The following is a 22,680-nucleotide window of genomic DNA, read 5'->3' on the forward strand; positions in this document are numbered from 1 at the left end:
CGTAAACACTTTTGCTTAAACTCAGAATCTAAATATTTTCAATTATTAGAGGTAGCTACATACATTAACAAACATAGTTGTCTACATAGTTAAAAATTCACGTAAAAGAATTTTATATACTTTTTTTTAATGGGGAAGTGAGTTGTCTCACTAACTGTGTGTCTTAAATGTAAGCTGGAGGAGAAGGAAAAGTAACAAGTTTAATAAACTTGTTGGATAGCAGGTTAGAAACCTGTAAAGAACATGCGGTTTCTGCTAGCAACAATTGTTTCATAATACACGAGTTGCTAAAAAATTAGCTAAAATAAATTACATCTGTAACTACATCAGTGCTATCTAATAGTATTGTTACCAGGATCTGTGCAAAATAACAGCTTGGATATCAGTACCATGGTGATGAAGGAAAGCCTGGATGGGCCCTTTTGCTATTGTCCGGTGTCTTATTACTTCAGTCAAATCATCCTGCTTTCTTTTAACAAGCAACTTCTTCAAAATGTATCCTGTTTGATTTCTGTTTAAGTGTTAAAGGGGAACAGTATAACTTACCACTGAGAAGCTGGATGTAATCATGGCATTCTTTATGATGTATTTACATTGTTTTAAGCTGATATTGACAGTTCATAACCTAAAACTAGCTAATATAACTTGTCCAGTTTTCAATTCTGTGCTTTAATTAGAGGGTCAGTTACATCTTCATGCTAGAAGAATGGTTTGTTTTCTTTGACATTTAAAGCCATTCTACTTCTCCTACAGATTGGCCTAAGAATTGTTTCCCTTTAATTGGGCAGATCTCTCTTGCTGTTTCTACTCCATTTTTAGACTGAAATAAATCTTTCTTTCTTTCTACTTATAAAGTTACTAGTGTTAAATTATTTGCTGCATTGTACATGAGAAAATGTACATTGAATTAAGTTGTTAACCTCTTTAGAAATTACAAACTAATATTGTAAGCCTTGTTTTCATGTCAATTTTTAAATTGTGTAATGAGTACTAATTATAACTTGCATGTTCAAGTGTGTGTCTTACCCCTTTTTACACATAAACCCCTCCCTTGGCTTACCTTCTATATGGCTGCCTACCAACATGGTCACTGAATTTCAAGCTAGTGGAGGTTCCACTCTTCTGAACCTTGATTTCTTTGGGCCCGTGGATGACAGTAGCTCTAGCAGCACGACCACAATGCCAGGTCAGCAGAGTGTTATAACCACAAATACAGTCTTAAATAATTTACTAAAAGCATGAACACATCACTTGACTTTCCTATAAACAAGGATCTTCTATATTGTATTTCTCAAAAATGTCTTTCTAGTACATTTTTTAATGTGTGCTATTTTCTGACATTTTTATTAAGTGCTAAGTATTTAAAAGGTAGTCAGGTCTGTACTGATGCACATTTAAGGAGTGAATGGCTCTTAATTTCTTAAACGTCAGATATGTAAAACTTTCAAAATTTCTCATTTGAAACAGAGTGGGAAAGCTTACTTTTCAGAATAATTAATGTAAAGCAATTAGAACAAAATATAAATATAGTATAAGGTGAGAAGCCTTCCCTCTTTTCAAACAAAAGACTATTACAATACTGTTGATTATTGAAATTAATATAGGTATGTGTATATATAGTAACTTGCTGAATGTGTGAACTATATATTTAAGTACTGAGAGATTGGGCATAGCTAACACATGCGGCTATCTAAAAATTGTAATTTTGTTCTTTGACAGTTAATACTAATGCCATGATAAAAGATAAGTGTTTTTAAATAATATTCGTAGTTGAAAATAAGCAGTTCTATGTTTCTAGGACACTGAAAGCTCAACAAATATTAGACCATTGACTGTAAAAGGAAAGCAGTTTCAGCCATGCTTTATGGTTCATTCCCTTGATAAGGGACGAAAGTACCTGTCACTTTCTACTTTGAATAAAATGGGAAAACAATTGAATTCATATTTGTATCAGGGTTACATTTTCTTTAATATGGTTTTGACATGCTTCAAATATTTTTGTGAGCTTGTGAAAACCTGTGTCTAGGATTTTAAGTTTTTATGCTTGAAAGTTACGCTTAAATTCCTGCAAAATGCATTTATTTTTTCACTTTATGACCATTGCTGTATTTCACTTTACAGCACCTCAGTATTTTCACCTCAGTTCTGAATTATTTGGTTTTTAATTTTACTCTTGCACTCAAATTCACTCCAACCCCCTCTTCAGGAGCCAAATAATGTAAGCATTGTGCAGAGGTGTTGGAATAATGTGGTAACGGGTTTGCTATAGAGGTGCTGGGAGCCAAAATAGAGAAGTTTAGAGCATGCTATGACATTGGCATAATTCCTTCAGAGTTTTTTAATAATAGCTAAATTTAAATCCATCAATTAACTTCTCTTTCAGTAGAGTTCACCAGTACTCTACTGGTGAATATCACCAGTAGATATTTTATAAGATGGAATGGTAATATACATTCTCATTATCCAGCTGTTGTGGACACTTGAAGTGATGCTTTGGTGGCATTTTATTGCTTTTTGGGTTTTGGTTGTTTTTTTTGTTTACAAATGTATCATCCAACTGCAGGTATTACCACCTTCCCTGGTATGCCGTATCGCCATTGCCTGCGGTATTTTCCTGACTTGTTTCTGGGAAAGTCATTTGTTTCCTAGCTTACAGCTCTGTGTGTGTTTTGTGTTTAACTTTGTTTAGGGGCTTTATGTAGAATTTGGTCGGCTAATGTTTCTCAGATAATCTCATTAAGGTTTTGTAGTGCTGCCCACAACCATTCTCTGATCATTTAAAAGGAATATAGAAAATGCAAGTTTTTATTTTAAAAAAATCCACTTTGACTTATTTTTGAGACAAGTAGCCAATTATTTGTTAAACAAAATTGATGTCAGCAGTAGACGATTACTTCAGCATCTTTTGGTGATTAAATATTGCCTAGACTCCTCTGTCTTGTCATATCTGGATCCAAAATAACTTTATCTATAAAATGAATGTTAACAATAAATTAAGGGGGCTACCATCTCTAATTGATGCATCTGTTATGCTATATATACAGCACTTTTCTTCATTGCACTATGCAAACACATAATTCATTAGGAGCTACCAAGTAGCACAATAAATTGGGCAGTAACTTCAAAAATTGTTCTCTGATGCAAGTGAATGCAATAATACTTAAGTTCTTTAGTTGATAAATGATATTGAAGGTTGCAGCTAACAAGTTATATTTGTCAGAGCTGCATATCAAAGGGCTCATTCTGATCACATTTTTTTTTAAAAGTAACTTTATTATTTACACCTTAATGGGATCTCAAAAGCTTTTGCAAGTCACTCCCCCTACTAGAAGTGGACATTCAATGGAGCTGGGTGTTTTTGATCATTTCTGAGTTCTGTAAACATCTGATACTGTTTAAAATGCATGGTATACTGGTCTCAAACTTGGCACATTTTCCCATGTATGTAAATCTGCTAAGACCTCACTTTATGAGAACTTGGAAAAACAAGTACATACTGCCTAGTTTTCTTTCTAATGAACGAGTATCAAAGGCAAATACTTTTCCCCCCCTCTTTCGCTTAACCAAGAGATTATCAGTTTCAATTACTTTGTCATCAGTTTAATTTATTAAGCACATCTCAAGACTGTTTAATTTATGCCAGTGATTGATATGCCGGCCATTTCCTGGGCATTAATGACCCAGCAGTGAGGAGCTTATGCAAGATGCAATTGAGGGCTGTTAATCTCATCCACTTGCACCAAGGTTATGACTATTAGTTACAAAATGAAATTGGAGGAGTAACAGGCGTAGCTGGTTTTTAACTAGTGAAGTTTTGAAGTTTGGTATGTGTAGAGCATTTCTAAAAAATGCCCAGACATTAGCTAATACCTAACATTGCAATCAATTTATAACAGTTAATATTTTTAGATTGTTTATAGGGTTTTCAATTATTGCAGTTAAATCACGCAATTAACTCAAAAACATCAATTACAATGGAATTCCAATTGAAATTTATTACATATTTTGGATGTTTTTCTACATTTTCAATATTAATTTCAATTACAATACAGGATAGAAAGTGTACAGTGCTCACGTTATATTATTTATTACAATATATGCACTGTAAAAATGATAAAAGAAATAGTATTTTTCAATTCACCTCATACAAGTACTGGAGTGCAATCTCTTTATCGTGAAAGAGTAACTTACAAATGCAGGGGGGGGGGGGTTTGATTACGTAACTGCACTTATAGTAGTTCTTCTTCTTCTGCCAACCGCTAAGACAAACAAGTTTGTGTACGTTGGCGGGAGATACTGCTGCCTGTTTCTTATTTACAATGTCACCTGAAAGTGAGAACAGGTGTTGGCCGCAAAAGTGCCATGCGAGCGTTGCATGGTATTTACATGCCAGATATGCTAAACATTCGTATGCCCCTTCATCCCTCAGCCACCATTCCAGAGGACATGCTTCCATGCTGATGATGCTCGTTTAAAAAAATAGTGCTTGTTTAAAAAAAATCCTTGGGGGAAGAATTGTCTCCTGCTCTGTTTTACTTGCATTCTGCATATATTTCATGTTATAGCAGTCTCAGATGATGACCTAGCACGTGTTCATTTTAAGAACATTTTCACAGCAGATTTGAAAAAACACAAAGAAGGTACCAATGTGAAATTTCTAAAAATAGCTACAGCACTCACCCAAGATTTAAAAATCTGAAATGCCATCCAAAATATGAGAGAAATGAGGTGGAGTACGCTTTTAGAAGTCTTAAAAGAGCAACACTCTGATCCGGAAACTACAGAACCCAAACCACCAAAAAAGAAAATCAACCTTCTGCTGGTGGCATCTGACTTAAATGATGAAAATGAACATGCGTCAGTCTGCACTGCTTTGGATCGTTATCAAGCAGAACCCATCATCAGCATGGAAGCATGTCCTCTGGAATGGTGGTTGAAGCATGAAGGGACATATGAATCTTTAGCGCATCTGGCACATAAATATCTTGCAATATCAGTGCCGTGCGAACACCTGTTCTCACTTTCAGGTGACATTGTAAACAAGAAGCCAGCAGCATTATCTCCTGCAAATGTAACCAACCTTGTTTGTCTGAGTGATTGGCTGACCAAGGAGTAGGACTGAGTGGATTTGTAGGCCCTAAAGTTTTACATTGTTTTATTTTTGAATGCAGTTTTTTTGGTACATAATTCTAAATTTGTAAGTTCAGCTTTCATGATAGAGATTGCACTACAGTACTTGTATAATGTAAATTGAAAAATACAGTTTTTTGGTTTTTAAAGTGCAAATATTTGTAATAAAAAATAAATATAAAGTGAGCGCTGTACACCTTGTATTCTGTTGTAATTGAAATTAATATATTTGAAAATGTAGTAAACATCTAAAAACTTAAAATAATTGGTATTCTGTTTAACAGCACGATTAATCGCACAATTACGTTTTTTAATCGCTTGACAGCCCTAATTGTTTAGCTACACAGTACACTGTATAGCTCGGTCTTTAGTTATTTGACATTAATTTTCATTGTAGTTTGAAATACCTTTTCCTTTGTCTAAACCTGACCATATGTTAAACAAGTGATGGATATAAAATTAATAGCACTTTGCATTTTAAATTCCGTGATTATTTTTACCCTAAATGCGCACTATACTACATTTTAAAAAAATAAGCATTCATAGTTCTGGGCAAAGTATATGTAGACTTCAGCAATTGTACAAGAGATGTATTAAAATTATCCAGCTGTACTTGCAATAGTCTTCAGACTAAAATTATTGTATGAGCAGAAAAACATTTTTTACATTTCCCCCTCTTGAAGTATTTTAATAAGTCTTGATTGCCAATGATTTTTAGAAAGAATAAAGGTCATGTGTAAAAGTCCTGTAGCTACTACTTTTGATTGTTGTACACCACCACTTAAGAGGCAATCAGCCGAATTTTGCCCAAAACTATGCTGGGTGGTGTTTTTTTTGTTTTGTTTTGTTCATTTCATAGAAGGCTTGTTTGTATTTTTATTCTTTGGGATTTAATGGCTTGCTGTTAGAATATAAAATTCATTCAAGGTACAATGTGAAAACAGGTATGGCTTAAGATGGTAAAAGCTGGAAAATTAAGACTGAAGAATCCACTTACTTCAATAATTGGTATGCTCTAAACGTGTGAGAGAGGAGAAAATAGAATGGGTCAAGGATTTAGGTATAATTATAAATCTATGCTACTTTACAATATGTACTGTAGATCCAGTGAAGTGGAGTTAAGAATGATTGATCTTCCTCACTTTCATCAATTTTAAGCCAAGCTCTTATTACTTATATGGTATCATGTGTTTTAATAATGAGTTTGTGCAATACACTACATAATCTTATTTGATTTATTGTCACTATGAAACATTTTTAAAACTTGATTTTGTATTTTTTCTACTTCTAAATGGCAGCTAAGTTGACTTGTTCCAATCAATCACTTGTTAAATTATTTTTTAATTAAAAACTTGTTAAAATGAATAAATGTTAAATATTACACCTACAAAAATGTTAACTGTGCAAGATGCACTCTAATGAGCAAACCAAACTCTTAATGTTGGTTGCCCATAGGCTGAGACCTTTTTATGCCAAATCTAAGTCCACTTTTCTACATTTTTCTAGTGCACTTGTAAACCACTGAAAGGGGGCGAGGAGAGGTTTGGAAACATTGACAAGTTCTGTCATGTTCTCTTACAGTATTTTGTTGAAATTTTAAATCACTCAGATGTTTACAGAAATGAAGCCTTTAGCATCTTGATCTGTTGCTAATTATGATGTATTTGCATCCAACCATCACTGATTATTATTTTATATTGTAAGGTGTGGATCCAGAGTTGTATGAGTTGACAACTTCAAAACTGGAAACCTCCAATACAAGCAGCAAAGTGACTGATGCATTCGCAAGACTCATGTCCACAGTAGAGAAGGCAAGCACATCTACAAGGTAAATCATGGTGACCAGTTAAGAATTTTAAAAAATAAGGATTGGTTAGTGGCTGAGAAATGAAAGGCCGTGCCTTTAGATTCCAAGTCCTTGAATGAAACACATTTTATGTTAGTAAATACATTAATGAAAGCCAATCCACGTCACAAAATCATCATCAAAATAGGGGGAAATCTGTGATGATTTAGTCAAATCAGGAGACAATTAAAATGAGCTAGTGTGTGCATATTAATTTTCTCCATCAGAATTTAATTATTTGTAAAGATACCAAGCATGACTGAACCAGAAAAGGAGAATCTCTCAGGAAAATCATTGGCTGCTAAAAATGAGAGGATAAAGTGAGTCCTGACAAACTTAACTATAGTGCTTACCAGTTAGGTTTCACGTTGATTGAGAGGAGTCAGCTCTAACAGGTCATTGTAGGAGAAGCTCATTTTTGTTGTGCTTACTCTGCTTAATCCTCAATATGGAGAGTTGTACTTGCTTTCAAGCAAGAGAAGTGGGTGCAAGGGGACAAACAGCACATTTAAAAACCAGCTTTATCTGTGGATCACTCCACAGCACCTGCCAAAAGCAGTGTATTTAGGAATAAGCATGTACTTCATGGACACTGCTTTTTCTTTATGTACGACCCAAATCAGAACCTTTTGGTTACATATGTATCCCTGAAGACTTGTGTGTCACATTAGAGCAGAACAAGCACTCCTTATTCATAAGAACTAGTTCACATTTTCATGGCTTATTCAATGATTGTGCATCTTAGCTCTGTCCAGAGAGATCCCATTTGAATTTTAGATAACAATGTGTAAATTCATGAATTTACTAGAATCATTTGAAACAATATTTTCTTTCAGAGTGGCCCTTTAAAATCTTCCAGTTGCTGAGACTTCAGTAACTCAGACATAGGTCAGGGGTTTGTTACAGGAGTGGGTGGGTGAGGTTCTGTGGCCTGCATTGTGCAGGAGTTCAGACTAGATGATCATAATGGTCCCTTCTGACCTTAAAGTCTATGAGTAGGCATGTATGCCTTATGTATTTATAAAATATCTGTTAAACCAGAGGTTCTCAAACCATGGGGTGGCCCTCCCAAGGGAGGCACAGGAATGGTCAAGGAACATGTGAGCTGTGTGCTTTTTTTTTTCTTTTTCTTTTTCTTTTTTTTTTTTATAAAAGAGCTCTGGCTGTCAGTCCCGGATGACTGGGGCTTGTGCAGAAGGGCCGTGCACATTCAAGGGCGGGGATAAAGGGGACAGCCTATGCCCAGTCACCCCAGCTCGGGATCTCCTCACTGCCCCAATCCCCTCACTGGGAGGAGGCTTGGACTCCCCCCTCTCCCCAATCCCTCACTGGGAGGCAGCCCAAGCTTGGCCTCTCCTCCCCTCCCACCCCAATCCCTCACCAAGAGGCACAGCCTGGGCTCCAGCTGTCAGCCCCAGGCTGGCAGCAGCAGTGCGGAAGTAAGGGTGGCAATGGGGTGTTAAGTCTGCTGTGAAAAGTGACGGCCACCTTACTACTTGCTGCTGCTGGTGTGTGCTGCCTTCAGAGCTGGGTGGTAGTGGTCTATTACTTGGGGGGGGAAGCATAAACGACCACAGACACATAGTGGGGGCCAATCAAGTAAGCTTGAGAAGCACTGTATTAAGCATATTAAGTTTAAAAGGGTAGTAACACAGACTAAGCAACGTTCTGAATAACTTTTTCTAATTTATATTTTTTGCAAAAACCCTTTTATTCCGTGCCTCCACTTAATGACATTTATTGTAGAATTATGCTGTGATATGAATGGTATTACAGTTTAAAATACCCTAGTCTAAACACAATAATCAAAGTATTAAACACCAAACCCTAGATGTTGAAAGCACTCTCTACAGAGGTTTTTCTGAGTCTGGAATATATATTGACTGTTTCTCCACAGTGTGAAAATACCAGAAGCTGATGTTTTTAAGAAGAACTTACAGCAGTGGCAGGCAACCTGTGGCAGTTTGTTTACATTTGCACGGCCGCCTGCAGCTCCCAGTGGCTGCAGTTCACCATTCCCAGCCATTGGGAGCTGCGGGAAGCAGCGCAGGCCGCAAGGATGTGCTGGCCCCCGCTTCCCACAGCTTCCATTAGCCAGGAACGGCGAACCGTGGCCACTGGGAGCTGCAGGCGGCCGTGCGAATGTAAACAAATTGTCTCGCAGCCTGTCAGTGGATTACCCACTGTAAGTCGGTTGCCCACCACCGACTTACAGTGATGAAATTTCAACTGCAAACCATTAGGGGGAGCCCTAAACCTCAGAGTTGTTTTGGTTTATCTGATTTCAGCTTCACTGTTTGACAGTACTGTATATAGCAGGGCTGAAAATCTAGCATCTTCTTGGAAATACAGTAACTTTTTTGAAAGTTTACCTCAAAATGGTCTGAAAGCACTGAATAGAAAAGTAAAAATTTTAGTCTTCCCATGTAAGAGAACAATGCTCACTTCCTAATAGCTGTAGTGGTTTTCCAGATATTTTAATAAAAGCAGCTGAAAATTCACAGAAAAGCTTGCAAACTCCAAGGTGCATGTAGTGCTCGGAAATGTCTCTGTTTACTCTAGTCTCTCTATAGATTTACACTTGTTTACCTGTCAGGCTTTTGAAAATGTCAGTTCAGTTTTTACAAAGTAGTAGAAAGTCTTATTCAAACAATGTCTGTCGGCATACTACATTGTTACATTTGATTGTGGGCTTTTTGGTTCAGCATCCAAAGTATGGTAGGAACTTTGCAAGCAAACAGGTCACCCCAAGTAGTAGCCTCCTGGTGTTTAAGCATAGATAGAGACTAGCAAGGGACATCAGAGTGCCAAAATATGAAGTAACATGGCCATGCATTAGTTTTTAATAATACCCACATTGCTTTAGCATTATTTTTTAGATTGTTTCAAGTTTTTGAAGGGAAGGGGATTGATGATGTGGTAAAAGCAAGGAAACAAAGGTGGTGGAAGTAGTTTTGGAGGCAAGAAGGTCAAGACAAGGACATGGTAGGATGTATATGAAGAGGATGAGGATAAAGATGAGGAAAAGTAGAGGTATATGAAGAGGCATAAGCAGGGTAGGCCAGCTACAGGTAAGGGGTTGTGATGGGAAATGGAAGTTAGTATCAAATCCAAAGATTGATTATGGTGAGACAAGGAGGCTATAATTTCTGGTCTGATGTTTGGGGGCTTTTATGGCCTGCCACAGAAGCTGCATGTGCTGATCCAATCAACATACACCTCTACCTCGATATAACGCTGTCCTCGGGAGCCAAAAAATCTTGCTGTGTTATAGGTGAAAATGCGTTATATTGAACTTGCTTTGATCCACCAGAGTGTGCAGTTTCCTTCCCACCTCCCTCCCCCCCCCTCCGGAGCACTGCTTTATATCCGAATTCGTGTTATATTGGGTCACGTTATATCGAGGTAGAGGTGTATGTTGCGAGTAATTTGGGACTGCTTGAGTTTGATGCTCCAGATTAGTGTATGTGGTGGAGAGTAAGGTGTGGGTTGGCAGGCCTTCCCTTTATCCTGTTCCCTGGCTCCTGGAGCTGGTGGCTATGAGAGGAAGCTTCAGGGGGGGAGGGAAAGAAAGGGACCTTAGAGTGCAGTTAATCCTGGGTGCATGGGTGAGGGCTGGTTTGGAGCAGCTGGGATCTGAAGTTTCCAGTCTTAATTTTATTTTGCAACCAAAATTCAACTATTAAATCTGAATTTAATAATTAGCAGTGATCAACTGCTAGTGTTTTTTTAATTAATCCCATCCCCTCTGAAAAAGAAACATTCTGAATATCCTTTATTTCTTCTGAAATTTGTTTGAACCCAAGATCTGTGGGGGAACAAGTGAGATGGGTAAACGGAAGGTTTAGGAACCTGTTGTGGCAATGTCAAGTGACTTCCTCAAGCCACAAGGCACCCTCATTTGCGTGAAGTAGCACCATTTTCATCCACAGCCTGGTTGCTCACAATTATACAGTTACTTCCTCAAAAGGGGGGTGGAGGGGGATTGACAAAATAGTTCCTTACGTATTGGCATATTAAACTTGAAGATAAACAAGCTAAAATGGAGAATCTCTGATCCTGTAAAGCATACTGCTGAGACTCTGCAATCATGCAGAACACCATAGAATTGTCAGAGTCAAAAGTTTTATCTACTGACTTGATGAAAGAAAATGGAGGGTGGAGATCTTGCCAAGAAATGGCTGAAAATCTCATTCAGGCTTAAAATATTTACTGATGGTCACTGCTGAATGCTGCAGACTAGCTTTTTAAAATTAGGGTGTGCCATATATCAGCCCATTGTTGCAGTTGGTGCTGGTATTGTGATAGTATCCACAATGCTTATTCTAAACACACAAGACAGTCAGTGTCTTGGACAATATCAAAGTCAATAAATACTAAAGATTGGGAAAAGGGGATGAAACATACAAGCAGAGAGGTCAGGTTGTAGGCTGGAATATGTACTGGTAGGTCCATATTTCTTCGGAGGCAATGGGGGTGGTTAAACCACTCTCCAGTTGCCTTCCTCCCTAGCAATTATTAGCAGACTAATTTCTTGTTGGGCCTCACATTTTTAACAATGAAGGGGTAGTGGCCTAGCATATCTCCTTGTGGAAGGTTGTTTGTTCCTTAGGAGGTGCCTTGGAAGAAAATACAGAGATTGTTGTGAGAGAAACAAAATGCGACATACACATTCTGCAGATGGCATCTTAAGAAATTCTATCCAGAAGTCAACTTGCCTTCAGCCATGTCAGGTTTCAGAGATGGTCAGAAATCTTGAGAAGTGCAACCACCACCAAAGATCCATTCACTCATGTCAATCTTATGACTCAAGCTGAAAGGCATGCATTTTTCCTATAAGAAGAACTGAAGAATGCAGGTACAGAAACACTTCTCCTATTCCCAGGAACACTACCATTTAATGACCAGAATAAAGTCCAGACCAATGAAAGAGAGGTGAGATATAGTTATAGATATATATGGTGCTTTAAAAGAGACAGTTACACAAAGCTGAAAAAAAGAGGAGTCCTTGTGGCACCTTAGACTAACGCATTTATTTGGGCATAAGCTTTTGTGGGCTAAAACCCACTTCATCAGATGCATGGAGTAAAAAATACAGTAAGCAAGAAGGGGCGAATATCAAGAGAGGGAAAATTACTTTTGTAGTGCTAACGAGGCCAATGCAATCAAGGAGACATCGGCCATTTCCAAAATTGATAAGAAGGTGTGAGTATCAGCAGAGGGAAAGTTACTTTTACACCCCTTCCTGTCAACTGTTGAGAATAGGCCACTTCCACCTTAATTGAATTGGCCTCGTTAGCACTGTCCCCCCCACACTTGGTAAGGCAACTCCCATCTTTTCATGTGGGGGGTGGGTGTGGGTGTGTGTTTACTGTATTTTTCACTCCATGCATCTGATTAAATGGATTTTAGCCCATGAAAGCTTGTGCCCAAATAAATGTTAGTCTCTAAGGTGCCACAAGGACTCCTCGTTGTTTTTGCTGATAGAGACTAACACGGCTGCCACTCTTAAACCTGTCACAAAGCTGAAAACAATTATAAACCAAATCAGTCAGAGAGAGAATTTAATCAGGAAAATGTGACTGATCATTTGGAATTATTTAGGAACACTTTTACTAGATGTCTCAAAAGCCACAATCGAGGAAGAAGGCTGTCTTTTTAAAAAAAAAAACCCTCTCATTTAGAGGGGAAGTGAAGGCACCTAAAAAAAATTAAAATTAACACATACAAGAAAGGGAAAACTGATAGTAAGGAATATAAATCAGAAGCTAGGAATTGTAGAAAATTGACGGAAGCAAAGGGACACAAGGAGAAATCTATGGCCAACAGAGTTAAGGACAAGAAGAAGGAATTTATAGGACGTATACTAGAAACAAAAAGAATTCAAACAATGGTATTGATTCGTTAGAAAATGGAAATGGTAGACTTATCAATAATAATGCAGAAATGGCAGATGTGTTAAATATTTTGGGGGAAAATAAGTAATGTCACGTTAAATGGGAACACTCTTTTCATTCCACTGGTATCTCAGGTGATATAAAACAACTACTACTAAAGTTAGATGTGTTTTAAATCAGTGGATCTGAGTAACTTGCATCTAAGAATTTTCAAACAGCTGGCAGAGGAGTTCACTGGACCATTAATGTTGGTTTTCAGTAAGTCTTGGAACACTGAGGAAGTTCCAAAAAACTAGAAGAAAGCTAATGTTGTGCCAATATTTAAAAAGTGTAAACAGGATAACCTGGGTAACAATAGATCTGTCATTCTGATGTCAATGCTGGACAAGATAATGGAGTGGCTGATGAAGAATTAAAGGAGGATAATATAATTATACCAATCAACATGGGTTTAGGAAAAATAGATCATGTCTAACTAGATACCTTTTTTGATGAGATTACAAGTTTGGTTGATAAAGGTAATCGTATTGATGTAATATACTTAGACTTCTGTAAGGCAGGTGTGCTGCTGTAAGGTCTCCTGCATAGCCGCTCTGTGCCAGGGGGAGAGAGCTTTCCTGACGGCATAATTACACCACCCTCAACGAGTGGCAGTAGCCGTGCCAGTGTGAGAGCGTCTCCCGTTGACATAGGACTGTCCATACCGGCGCTTCTGTGGGTGAAACTTACATCAGTCAAAGGGGTGGTTCTTTCACACCCCTGACCGACAAAAGTGCTAGTATAGACCAAGCCTAAGTATGTAAATGCTTGCAAACTGGGAGGAAAGCAGATTGTTGCATTCATGTAAATGTGTGCACTTCATAGTCTGTGGCATTTTGGGGGCGATGTTGCAGGCACTAGGCATTAAAGCTCTAGGTAGTGGCCATGTCCTTTTGCCTAGCATAGTTTGTACTTGTCAGAGACTGAGCACCACCAGTAGATGCATCACCGATCATATTTCTATATGACATTTCTTATATAGTAGAACCTGTTGAGCAGAGAATGAAGCGGATAAATAGCAAGAAGTTTGGGAACTCTGTGTATGCCAGACCAGCATCAATAGCAGTTTCTGTAATTGTGATCTTTGAATCAACCCTCTCCCCGCTTACTTCCTCTTTCAAACTGTCCCTTGTCAGATACAACTGCCAATCTGCTATCACCACTGTAGCACAGGAGTTTGCACCTTGAGTGGGCTGTGGTAATTCATCACTAGATGGTGGTCTAGCAGCCTATTGTATTTGCCAAATACTGATAATATACTGGTTGATGACCACATTTCAACAGCTCCGAGATAAGGTGCCTTCCAAGGCCAAGTAGAGCCCTGAGTGTAAAATAGGAAAGGAAGGAAGCACATATTGGTTTTTCTGCTCCTTCCTTCACTAAATCTAGTGCACAGCTTTGTTTATCCTCCAGAATTTGGTAATCTGCTTAGTCAGTGGCTCATGAAATTCCACTGCAGCAGAGAACAGAAGATCTCACTATTCTAGTGAAGGAAGCTCAAGGTCAGCATCCAGGCTGCCTCACGTAGAGATCTGAAATCAAATGGTGCTTTCAGGTGGCAAACCAAAATGACAGCTCAGCGTCAACACAGTGGCTAGGTATGTTGAGGATGAGTTTGAATCCAGAGTCTTGGGCCTCTCTCCTGTTTAAGAAGCCCTGGGGAAACTGCAGAGGCAACACACTAAAACCCTTGCTTTCTCACAAACCTCTGAAGGAGTGGTACTGACAGGTGCTGAAAAGAGCCCAATCTAGCCCATCTCATTGGAAGAATTAATGCTGTATATATGGGCTCTAAAATTGAGCCTGGGAAAGGACAAACGAGTTATAAGGAAATCTCTAATATTTTCTAGTTAATCTGTCTGATTTCAGGCCTTTGCCTTTCTGTTCTGTCCTCGAAGTTTGAAAGTAAAGCAGGGGTGGCCAGCCTGAGCCTGAGAAGGAGCCAGAATTTACCAATGTACATTGCCATAGAGCCACAGTAATACATCAGCAGCCCCTCATCAGCTCCCCCCTCCCGCTCCCAGCGCCTTCCACCCACCGGCAGCCCTGCCAATCAGCGCCTCCCCCTCCCTCCCTGTACCTCCAGATCAGCTGTTTCATGCCGTGCAGGAGGCTTGGGGTGGGGGGGGAGGAGCAAGGGCACTTCAGGCTCAGGGGAGGGGGTAGGAAGGGGTGGAGTGCGGGAAGGGTTGAGCAGTGAGCACCCCCTGGCACATTGGAAAGTTGGTGCCTGTAGCTCCAGCCCCGGAGTTGGTGCCTATACAAGGAGCCGCATGTGGTCCCGGAGCCACAGGTAGGCCACCTCTGAAGTAGAGTTTGCTTGTTGTAGATGTGCTAAATATTCACTGAGAAAGCAGTTCCAGTGTCTTGACAGGGGACATCTCCTACAGTGCTCCATAGTAACATTCAGTTCTTCTATCAGTGGTCAGTGTTCCATAAGATAAAATATGGCTCTGTAAGGGATGTTTTGTAACAATTAGAGTCAAGGTCTCATTCTATTTGAAGAGTAAATTAGGTGTTTGAAGGGAAAATTCTCACAGGGTTATGCCAAATGCCCAGTGACAAAGGAGTGAAGGGACATGGGGCATGATGCCTTTATTCATTTCCATTTAATAACTCTTGTGAACAATGCAGCAGGAAAAGAGTTGAGAACATAATACGAAATGTAAAGGTGATTGTTTAAATTATATTCAACAGTAGAAGCATCTTAATAGTACCTGCTGCCCTCCTACAGAAAAAGAACTTGGTAAAATATTATGGGTTATTATTGGGTGCAGCCACTAATTATGTAGCTGGATTGCATCTAGCAGGCCTCCAAGCTTCCTTTCAGATGTTCCTCTTTTGGATTAAAAGATTTCTCTGTATGTTAATGATAGTACTCCTGCTAGCTTACCCGAAGGCTAAAGTTACAATTATTTCTCACATAAAGGGAACAATCCCATGATGGTACATCGGAACTTGCAAAAATTTAACGTCTGAGTAGGAAACCAATTTCCTTCATTGCAATAACGTTTGAAACTCTGTGCCAAAGTTCCATGTGAGGTAATGTTGCAATTAGGCAGGATATCATTTGTATCACTTTACAGAAGTGGTCTTACCTCAATCAGTGGCTCTTTCTCCAGGAATGTCAAATAATGGATTAATGCACTCTTTCTCTTCTTAACAGGAAGCCTAAAAAGGAAGAACATCTTAGTGAAGAGGCTGCCAAGGTGATTTCTAGCCTTCCTGACTTAACTTTCATGCATGCCAAGGTGTTGATGTTCCCAGCCACATTAACACCTTCAACACGCTGCCAAGAAAAGGTAGACTAAGTGACGTGAATTGGACACTTTCTATTGATTTCCCCTCCCCTCCCCAGGTCATAAAAAGCAATCTTGCTTTAATTAAAAACTTCAAGTTCAGATGATTTGTTGGTAAGCAGCACTAGAAAGGTATACATAGTAATGTATATTTATTTACATACTGGAATCTAAATTTATATTAGAAAAAAGTGTAAATAATTGGGGGTGAATCTTTTTGAAGATTTATTCTTTTTGTTGTGGGCTGAGATGTATACATTTCTGTCTTTGTGAAATACACTGGTGTCCTTCTTACAAAACTCTTAAAAAAATTAAAAAAAAAAAAATTCCAATCTTCACTCTCCGTGAAATCCCCTGTCAGTGTTTTCAGATTGTATCAAGTGTCTTAATTTCTTTTCTGCATATATTAAAATATTTCATTTTAACTGAAAAAGCCTAAAAGGTCACATGGGTTTGGTTTGGGTTTGGGTTTTTTTTTGTGGTTTTTTTTCAGCTGTTTCTTTAAAACAGGCTGTTCCTTCTGTTTGATCAACCTCAATTTTTTTGTGTTTTTCTCTCTTCAAACTTTAACAATATGGCTAAAACTATATAGCCTTTTGAAAGGTATATTGTCAGTACCTTTCTGTGTTAAGTTCTGGATCACTGTCTAAACGCTCTGTCTACATTTAATCAATTTGATTTGGAAAAGAAGGACCAAAACTATGAATGTCTTACAATGAGATTTACCTGTTACAGTTTTTGTTCTGTTGTACCACTATTCCTATGTTTGATTTTGCACAGTGTAAAATGACATAATCATAGATTGCTATGGTTTAGGCTGTATATACAGTAAAAACTATGGGTTGTAAATGTTTGGGGAAATTCCTATGGAAAAATAAAGCTATGTAGAAGAACCTCTAACAAGGTTAATGTGCATGCCCAAGGTCTTTTGAAATTTAAGTGTGTAAATTTCCTTTTAGCTTACACAAAATAAAATAATTTAAAAGATGTGTATCGTCTGATATCTTTTTATGCGGAGTTTGTCACATATGCTTACTTGTTTTTTATAATGCCAAGGGACAATTTGATATGCTGTACTAGGAGAGCATACAATAAAACCTCCCTTCGGCTTCGGGGCTGCACGGGGCCCACAACACACTTTCTTGGGACCTACACAAGGAAAGGCGAAACATGGTTTAATTGTGTCCAGATTAGTCAGTTTTTCTCTCCTGACACAAACTTGCTCTCTGTTAAGGCACTGTGGCATGAAACAAGTTAGTGAGTCCGATTACAACATGACCTCTTCACAGTATATTGGCAGGGGAAGCCAACTATAGCAGCCAACTTCTGAATAATAATTAAAAATGCTAGTGTCGTATTTCCTTAATTTCTCTGACATGTAAACATTGAATGTCATTGTCCTGTTGTAGCTCTTTCAAGAATAATATCTTTGGTGGAGGGGTGAGAAGAGGGAGGTTGTCTGTTCCAGCCCCCACTGATTTCAATGGAATCGGATAGGGCTCAGCGAGCTAACCCATCCTTCAATTGAGAGATGCACCAGGGATGTAAACTGTCCACATCAAACATGTAATCTCGGTTCTTCACTTAACTATTTATAGTACCAGTATTAACCACCAGTTCATCAGTTAATATTCAGCTCAGAGAAATCTCCAACAAATGTACCTCTTCTTCCTGGGCCTTGTTGTCCGACTGTCCAAAATTTTGGTCATAACCACGTAAATTCATTCTGATGTCATTGGCCAGTAGCTATGTCCTGGAATACATCTTCACAAAATTCAGCTTGTTAAATCTAAATCAGTGGTTCTCAAACTGTGGGTCGGGACTCCAAAGTGGATCACAACCATGTTGTAATGGGATTGCCAGGGCTGGTGTTAGACTTCCTGGGGCCCAGGGCTTAAGCTGACGACTGAGGGCTTCAGCCCTGGGCGGCAGGACTCAGGTTACATGCGCCCACGCCGGAGGTGGGCAAACTACGGTCTGCGGGCCACTTCCAGCCCACGGGACCCTCCTGCCCAGCCCCTGAGCTCCTGGCCCAGGAGGCTAGCCCCCGGCCCCTCCCCCGCAGCCTCAGCTCACTGCGCTGCCAGCGCAATGCTCTGGGCAGTGGGGCTGCGAGCGCTTGCCGGGCCAAGCAGCGCAGCAGCAGAGCCTCGGCCTGACCCAGTGCTCTGTGCTGCGTGGTGGAGTGGCTGGCTCCTGCCGGGCGGTGCAGCTGTAGCACTGCCAGCCACCAGTGCTCCAGGCAGCGCGGTAGGGGAGTAAGGGGTGTTGGATAGAGGGCAGGGGAGTTTGAGGTGGTGGGTGGGGGTGTGGATAGGGGTCAGGATGGTCAGAGGGCGGGGAACAGGGGGTTGAATGGGGGCAGGGGTTCCAGGGGGCAGTCAGGGCAGGGGTTCCAGGCGGGGGGTCATGGTGCAGTAAAGTTTGAGAATCGCTGATCTAAATGTTCCTATTTTGTCAAGTGTTCCAGAAAAATTCACCTGAGTTCTACCTCTTGTAATGTGGAAGTTCCAGTTAGTTTGATGGCCACTCAAGGTTTAATTATTAGCCTATTAGCCACTGCAATAAAGTAAGTTTGCAAAGCCTAAACTGGCTCCTCTGCTCTCTGGCTAGTGTTCCAGTGCACGGTGTCATCATGTAAAGCGACATCCCTGCATAGCTGAAAGGATTGATGTAAAAGCTATCTGCTTTATTGCCTGAAAAACCTCTTTAAATTCCTTCTTCCAGATAATCTTCATTGCAGCATTGTCTTGTACTATACACTTCATCTCAGTGCTAGATTTGGATTCATTCTGAGGTTTAAGCTGTTGTTTTTGCAACATTCACTTAATATAACATTCTGTTCTAACACTGGACTGGTGTAGTTAAAATCAGTGCTTTTGTTTTCATACCTACAAATGTGTCCATTAGAGCCAGGCTGGTGTGATATAGTTGCAGTAGAGAGCTGTGGCTATTGTCTGAGGAGAATGTTTGGGAGCTGACTCATGATCCTAGGCTGAGGGCTAGTGGACTAAGCTGTCAGAGAGAGGTGGGGGTGGGAGTGCCAGCTGCAAGTTGATCTTCAGTCTTCTCACAATTGCCTCTAGTGGCAGCTGCCCGTTTTGTCTCCCAAGCTCAAAGTGCAGGACTGGTGGCCCCGGCAGAAAGAGGGGGAAGGGAGACAATGGGGGAGGTGAATGTCTATTGTAACTAGGGTGACCAGATGTCCCGATTTTATAGGGACAGTCCCGATTTTTGGGTCTCTTATATAGGCTCCTATAACCCCCCCACCCCCTGTCCTGATTTTTCACATTTGCTGTCTGGTTGCCCTAATTGTAACTGATGCTTTAATCCTGGACTTCATGTAAAACCTGGTTGATGGTTTTTGCACAAAATTTTACATTGCTGAAATGTATAAAATGCCGATCTAAATGTATCCATTTAAGTGGTGAGTATCTGAGATGTTTGTGGCTTGCTTTAAAAACAAGCCAAAAAACACACACACAAAACCACATTTCCCCTTTATATTAATCCTTTCTTTCTTTGCAATTATCTTGCCTCTGGCTAGTAGAGTGGACAGATAGTCTTCCCTACAGCTGTCTATATATTTTTTTCTCAGAAGATTGCCTTATGTTTTATGTAGCAACTGTCATTGAGAAGACCTGCACACAAACAGCTGTTTACCCATATAGGGCCTACTGAAATGAAGAGCATATTCTATCTAATTGAAATCTTGCCTGTAATTTCAGTTGGATGGTGACCACTTCTATCTTCTCAAAAACATTGTTAGGTAATGTTACAGGGGCGTGTAAATGTGGACCAGGTTCACTCGAGAGCCTGCTTGGTTTTAATAGTTGAAGTGCTTGTGTGCATACCCAACTGAAACTGCAACGGATGTTTTTGTTGGAAACCCATTGTCTGAATTGGAGTTTGGCCATGAACCCCAGTCTAACACACCTACTGTGAAAAGTGCCCCAGGCTCTTCAGCGCTACCAAAAGAGCTGGACTTTCATTTGGATAAGACACGAGAGGACAACAGGCCCCGTAGCACGTTGTCGTTCCCTACTGATTCGTAGGGAACAGTGCCACCTGCTGCATTCCTGACACCAGACTTCCCACAACACCTGAGGTTTCATCGAAAAATGGATTATAACTTTGAGTTCACTAAAGGAAAGTTCACAAATACCTTCAAGTGAATCTATGGACACTTTAATTTATGCAGCATCTCACGTTTAGGATTTTAGGGGGTTTCAGGTGGTGCAAAGGATATTATTGGGGCTGGGCGGGCAAGTGTAAAGCAGATCAAGCCAAGCCACATGTCAGATGTTGATCCATTCGCTCACTTGTCTTAAACAGAAACCCTTTTGCCTGATTCTGTCCCTTTTGTGACTTTGGAGGTTCTTTTTATTTACATTGCAGAATACTGTCAAGGTTCAAGATAGTTGCAAAAACAGTTTGCCTCACGTAAATCTCACACAACTTCCAGATACATACTGCACAGTGACAATTGTGTGGAGCTCTGCGGGTGTTTCGCCTAGAGAAGCAGAGATGCTTCTCTGGTTTCACTAATTGTTGCGGGAGCATTTCCTTTATGCAAAGCTCACTACTACTTTTTTTAAAAGGTCTGAAGTTCTATTTTGTAGCTTATTTTTCCTCTGCCTTTCAGGAGCTGCAGTTCTTGTATGTGAAAATACTTCTCAACTGCTTGATAATCCAGTATATCAGATTTTGTCAGTGTCAGATTCTGATCTCAGTTCTATCACAGTCCCTTGCTGAAGCGAATGGAGTTACTTGGGGCTTACCCTGATATAAATTCAATGCAGATCTGTCCCAGTGTGTTTATTAATATTGGTGTCTTAGCTTTCCTGGTTACTAATAATCAGCAAGTTGAATTCCTGGTTACTAATAATCAGCAATCTAAAACCTTTCACAACAGGAGTTTGTCTGTTTGCTTGGAAATTCTGTACAGCCTGCCAAATATTCTCGATATTCACGTTTACAGAACAAAGCCAAAAACAAATTTCTTTATCAGCTAGGGCTGGCTGTGTCTCTGGCAGATGTCAGTAAAGCTACGGAGCACCAGCAGTTATTCCTTCTGCAACACAGTTAAAATGTGAGTGCTGGTCTCTTCACTGTCTATAAACCCCTCTGCATTTACAATTGCCAATATAAGTAAAACTATACACTTGTTCCATTCAGCCATCTAACACCTTTTCTGTAAGATTAGGGTCTTTTCCTACTCCCCTTTTTTAGTCAAAAATCGGACACGCTGTCCTGTCCTTCTGTGTGAAATTCTAAGGACTTGTCCTGGCTTCCCCCACCACCCCCAGCCCAGATTTTGCACCAGTCCAACTCTAGTGGTTGGAGCACTAGTGTAGTTCGTCCTGGGTTGTGATAGGATCGTTTCAACAGACACCTGCTGGCCAGGGGGTGCATGTTCTGTAAGACAACGGTTCTCACCCAGGGGTCCATGGCCTCCTGCAGGGTCGCAAGCAGCTTTCAAGGGGTCCGCCGAGCAGGGCTAGTGTTAGACTTGCTGGGGCCCAGGGCAGAAAGCTAAAGCCCCAGAATGTGGGGCTGAAGCCTGGGGCCCTGAGCCCTGTCACCTGGAGCTGAAGCCAAAGCTGAGCAACTTAGCTTTGTGGGGCCCCAGCAACTCCCTTCCACCGGCCCTGGCTTTCGTAGGCAGAAAACCAGTTGTGGCAGTGGTGGACGGTGGAGTTTTTATAACGTGTTGGGGGCAGGGGGGCTCAGGAAGAAAAAGGCCGCGAACCCCTGCTGTAAGGAATGAATAGTCTTAAACTAAGATTACCAACACCTGTCGTCAGGTATAAACATCTTGGGACAAAAATATGGACCTCCTATGCATAAAGGCTTCATTTCATCTTGGGGGTGGAGGGAAAACCTATAGTGTCAAAAAAACACTGGCGATTTCTTTCACAAACATCAATGGTGAGACCGAGCCTGTTCACAGAATAAGATTTCCCTGCAGCCTCTCATTACCCTTCTGTGCTTGACAGCTAGGCTCAAACGGCGAAGTCCCTCACCTAAGAGTTTGAAGTGCCTCAGAAATAAGTGAACCTCCTTCCCACTAGTGGGGGAGTAGGGGAAGGAAGAACAGTTTTAATCCATGGACTGTGTGATGTGAAGCTTTAACATGTTTTTAAAACATTACAAACTTTAAAGCTATGTTGTGTGAGGGGGTTCTGAGAGCAACAGCTCCCATGAGGGAGGACGGCTAGATAAGTACCTGGCTAGCGGGAAACTGGTAAGTAAAAGAACCAACAGCCTCGGAAGCAGTGGTGGGGCCTAGGTCTCTTACAGTCAACTTCAGTGCTATGGATGAGGTTTCCATAGGTGCCTATTGAACGTCTTATATGCCCATTGATTTTAATGGGAATTGAGTATCCAAATGAGGTAGCTTTGGAAATCTCAGTCCGCAGATGCGTAGACCATTTGGAATGCTTCAGTTACCTCTGAAGTCGTGTTC

At 40.2% G+C, this 22,680-nt stretch overlaps 1 protein-coding gene across 6 annotated transcripts in view; it reads left to right on the top strand.

The window, feature by feature from the left end:
- The window catches only part of AFTPH (aftiphilin), a 63,699-nt gene extending 46,501 nt beyond the window's left edge, over positions 1 to 17,198 (top strand). For 4 of the 6 annotated variants that reach the window (XM_039530110.1, XM_039530109.1, XM_039530113.1 and 1 more), the window contains 3 exons: positions 1,103 to 1,186; positions 6,835 to 6,958; positions 16,079 to 17,198. In XM_039530110.1, coding sequence (XP_039386044.1) covers positions 1,103 to 1,186; positions 6,835 to 6,958; positions 16,079 to 16,223 — 353 coding nt within the window. In that variant the 3' untranslated portion in view covers positions 16,224 to 17,198. The remainder of the gene's footprint in view (positions 1 to 1,102; positions 1,187 to 6,834; positions 6,959 to 16,078) is intronic. The other 2 variants (XM_039530114.1, XM_039530112.1) reach the window with 1 other exon arrangement.
- Positions 17,199 to 22,680: the final 5,482 nt, after the last annotated feature.

Source organism: Mauremys reevesii, linkage group 3 (assembly GCF_016161935.1).
Source record: "Mauremys reevesii isolate NIE-2019 linkage group 3, ASM1616193v1, whole genome shotgun sequence".
NCBI lineage: Eukaryota > Metazoa > Chordata > Testudines > Geoemydidae > Mauremys > Mauremys reevesii.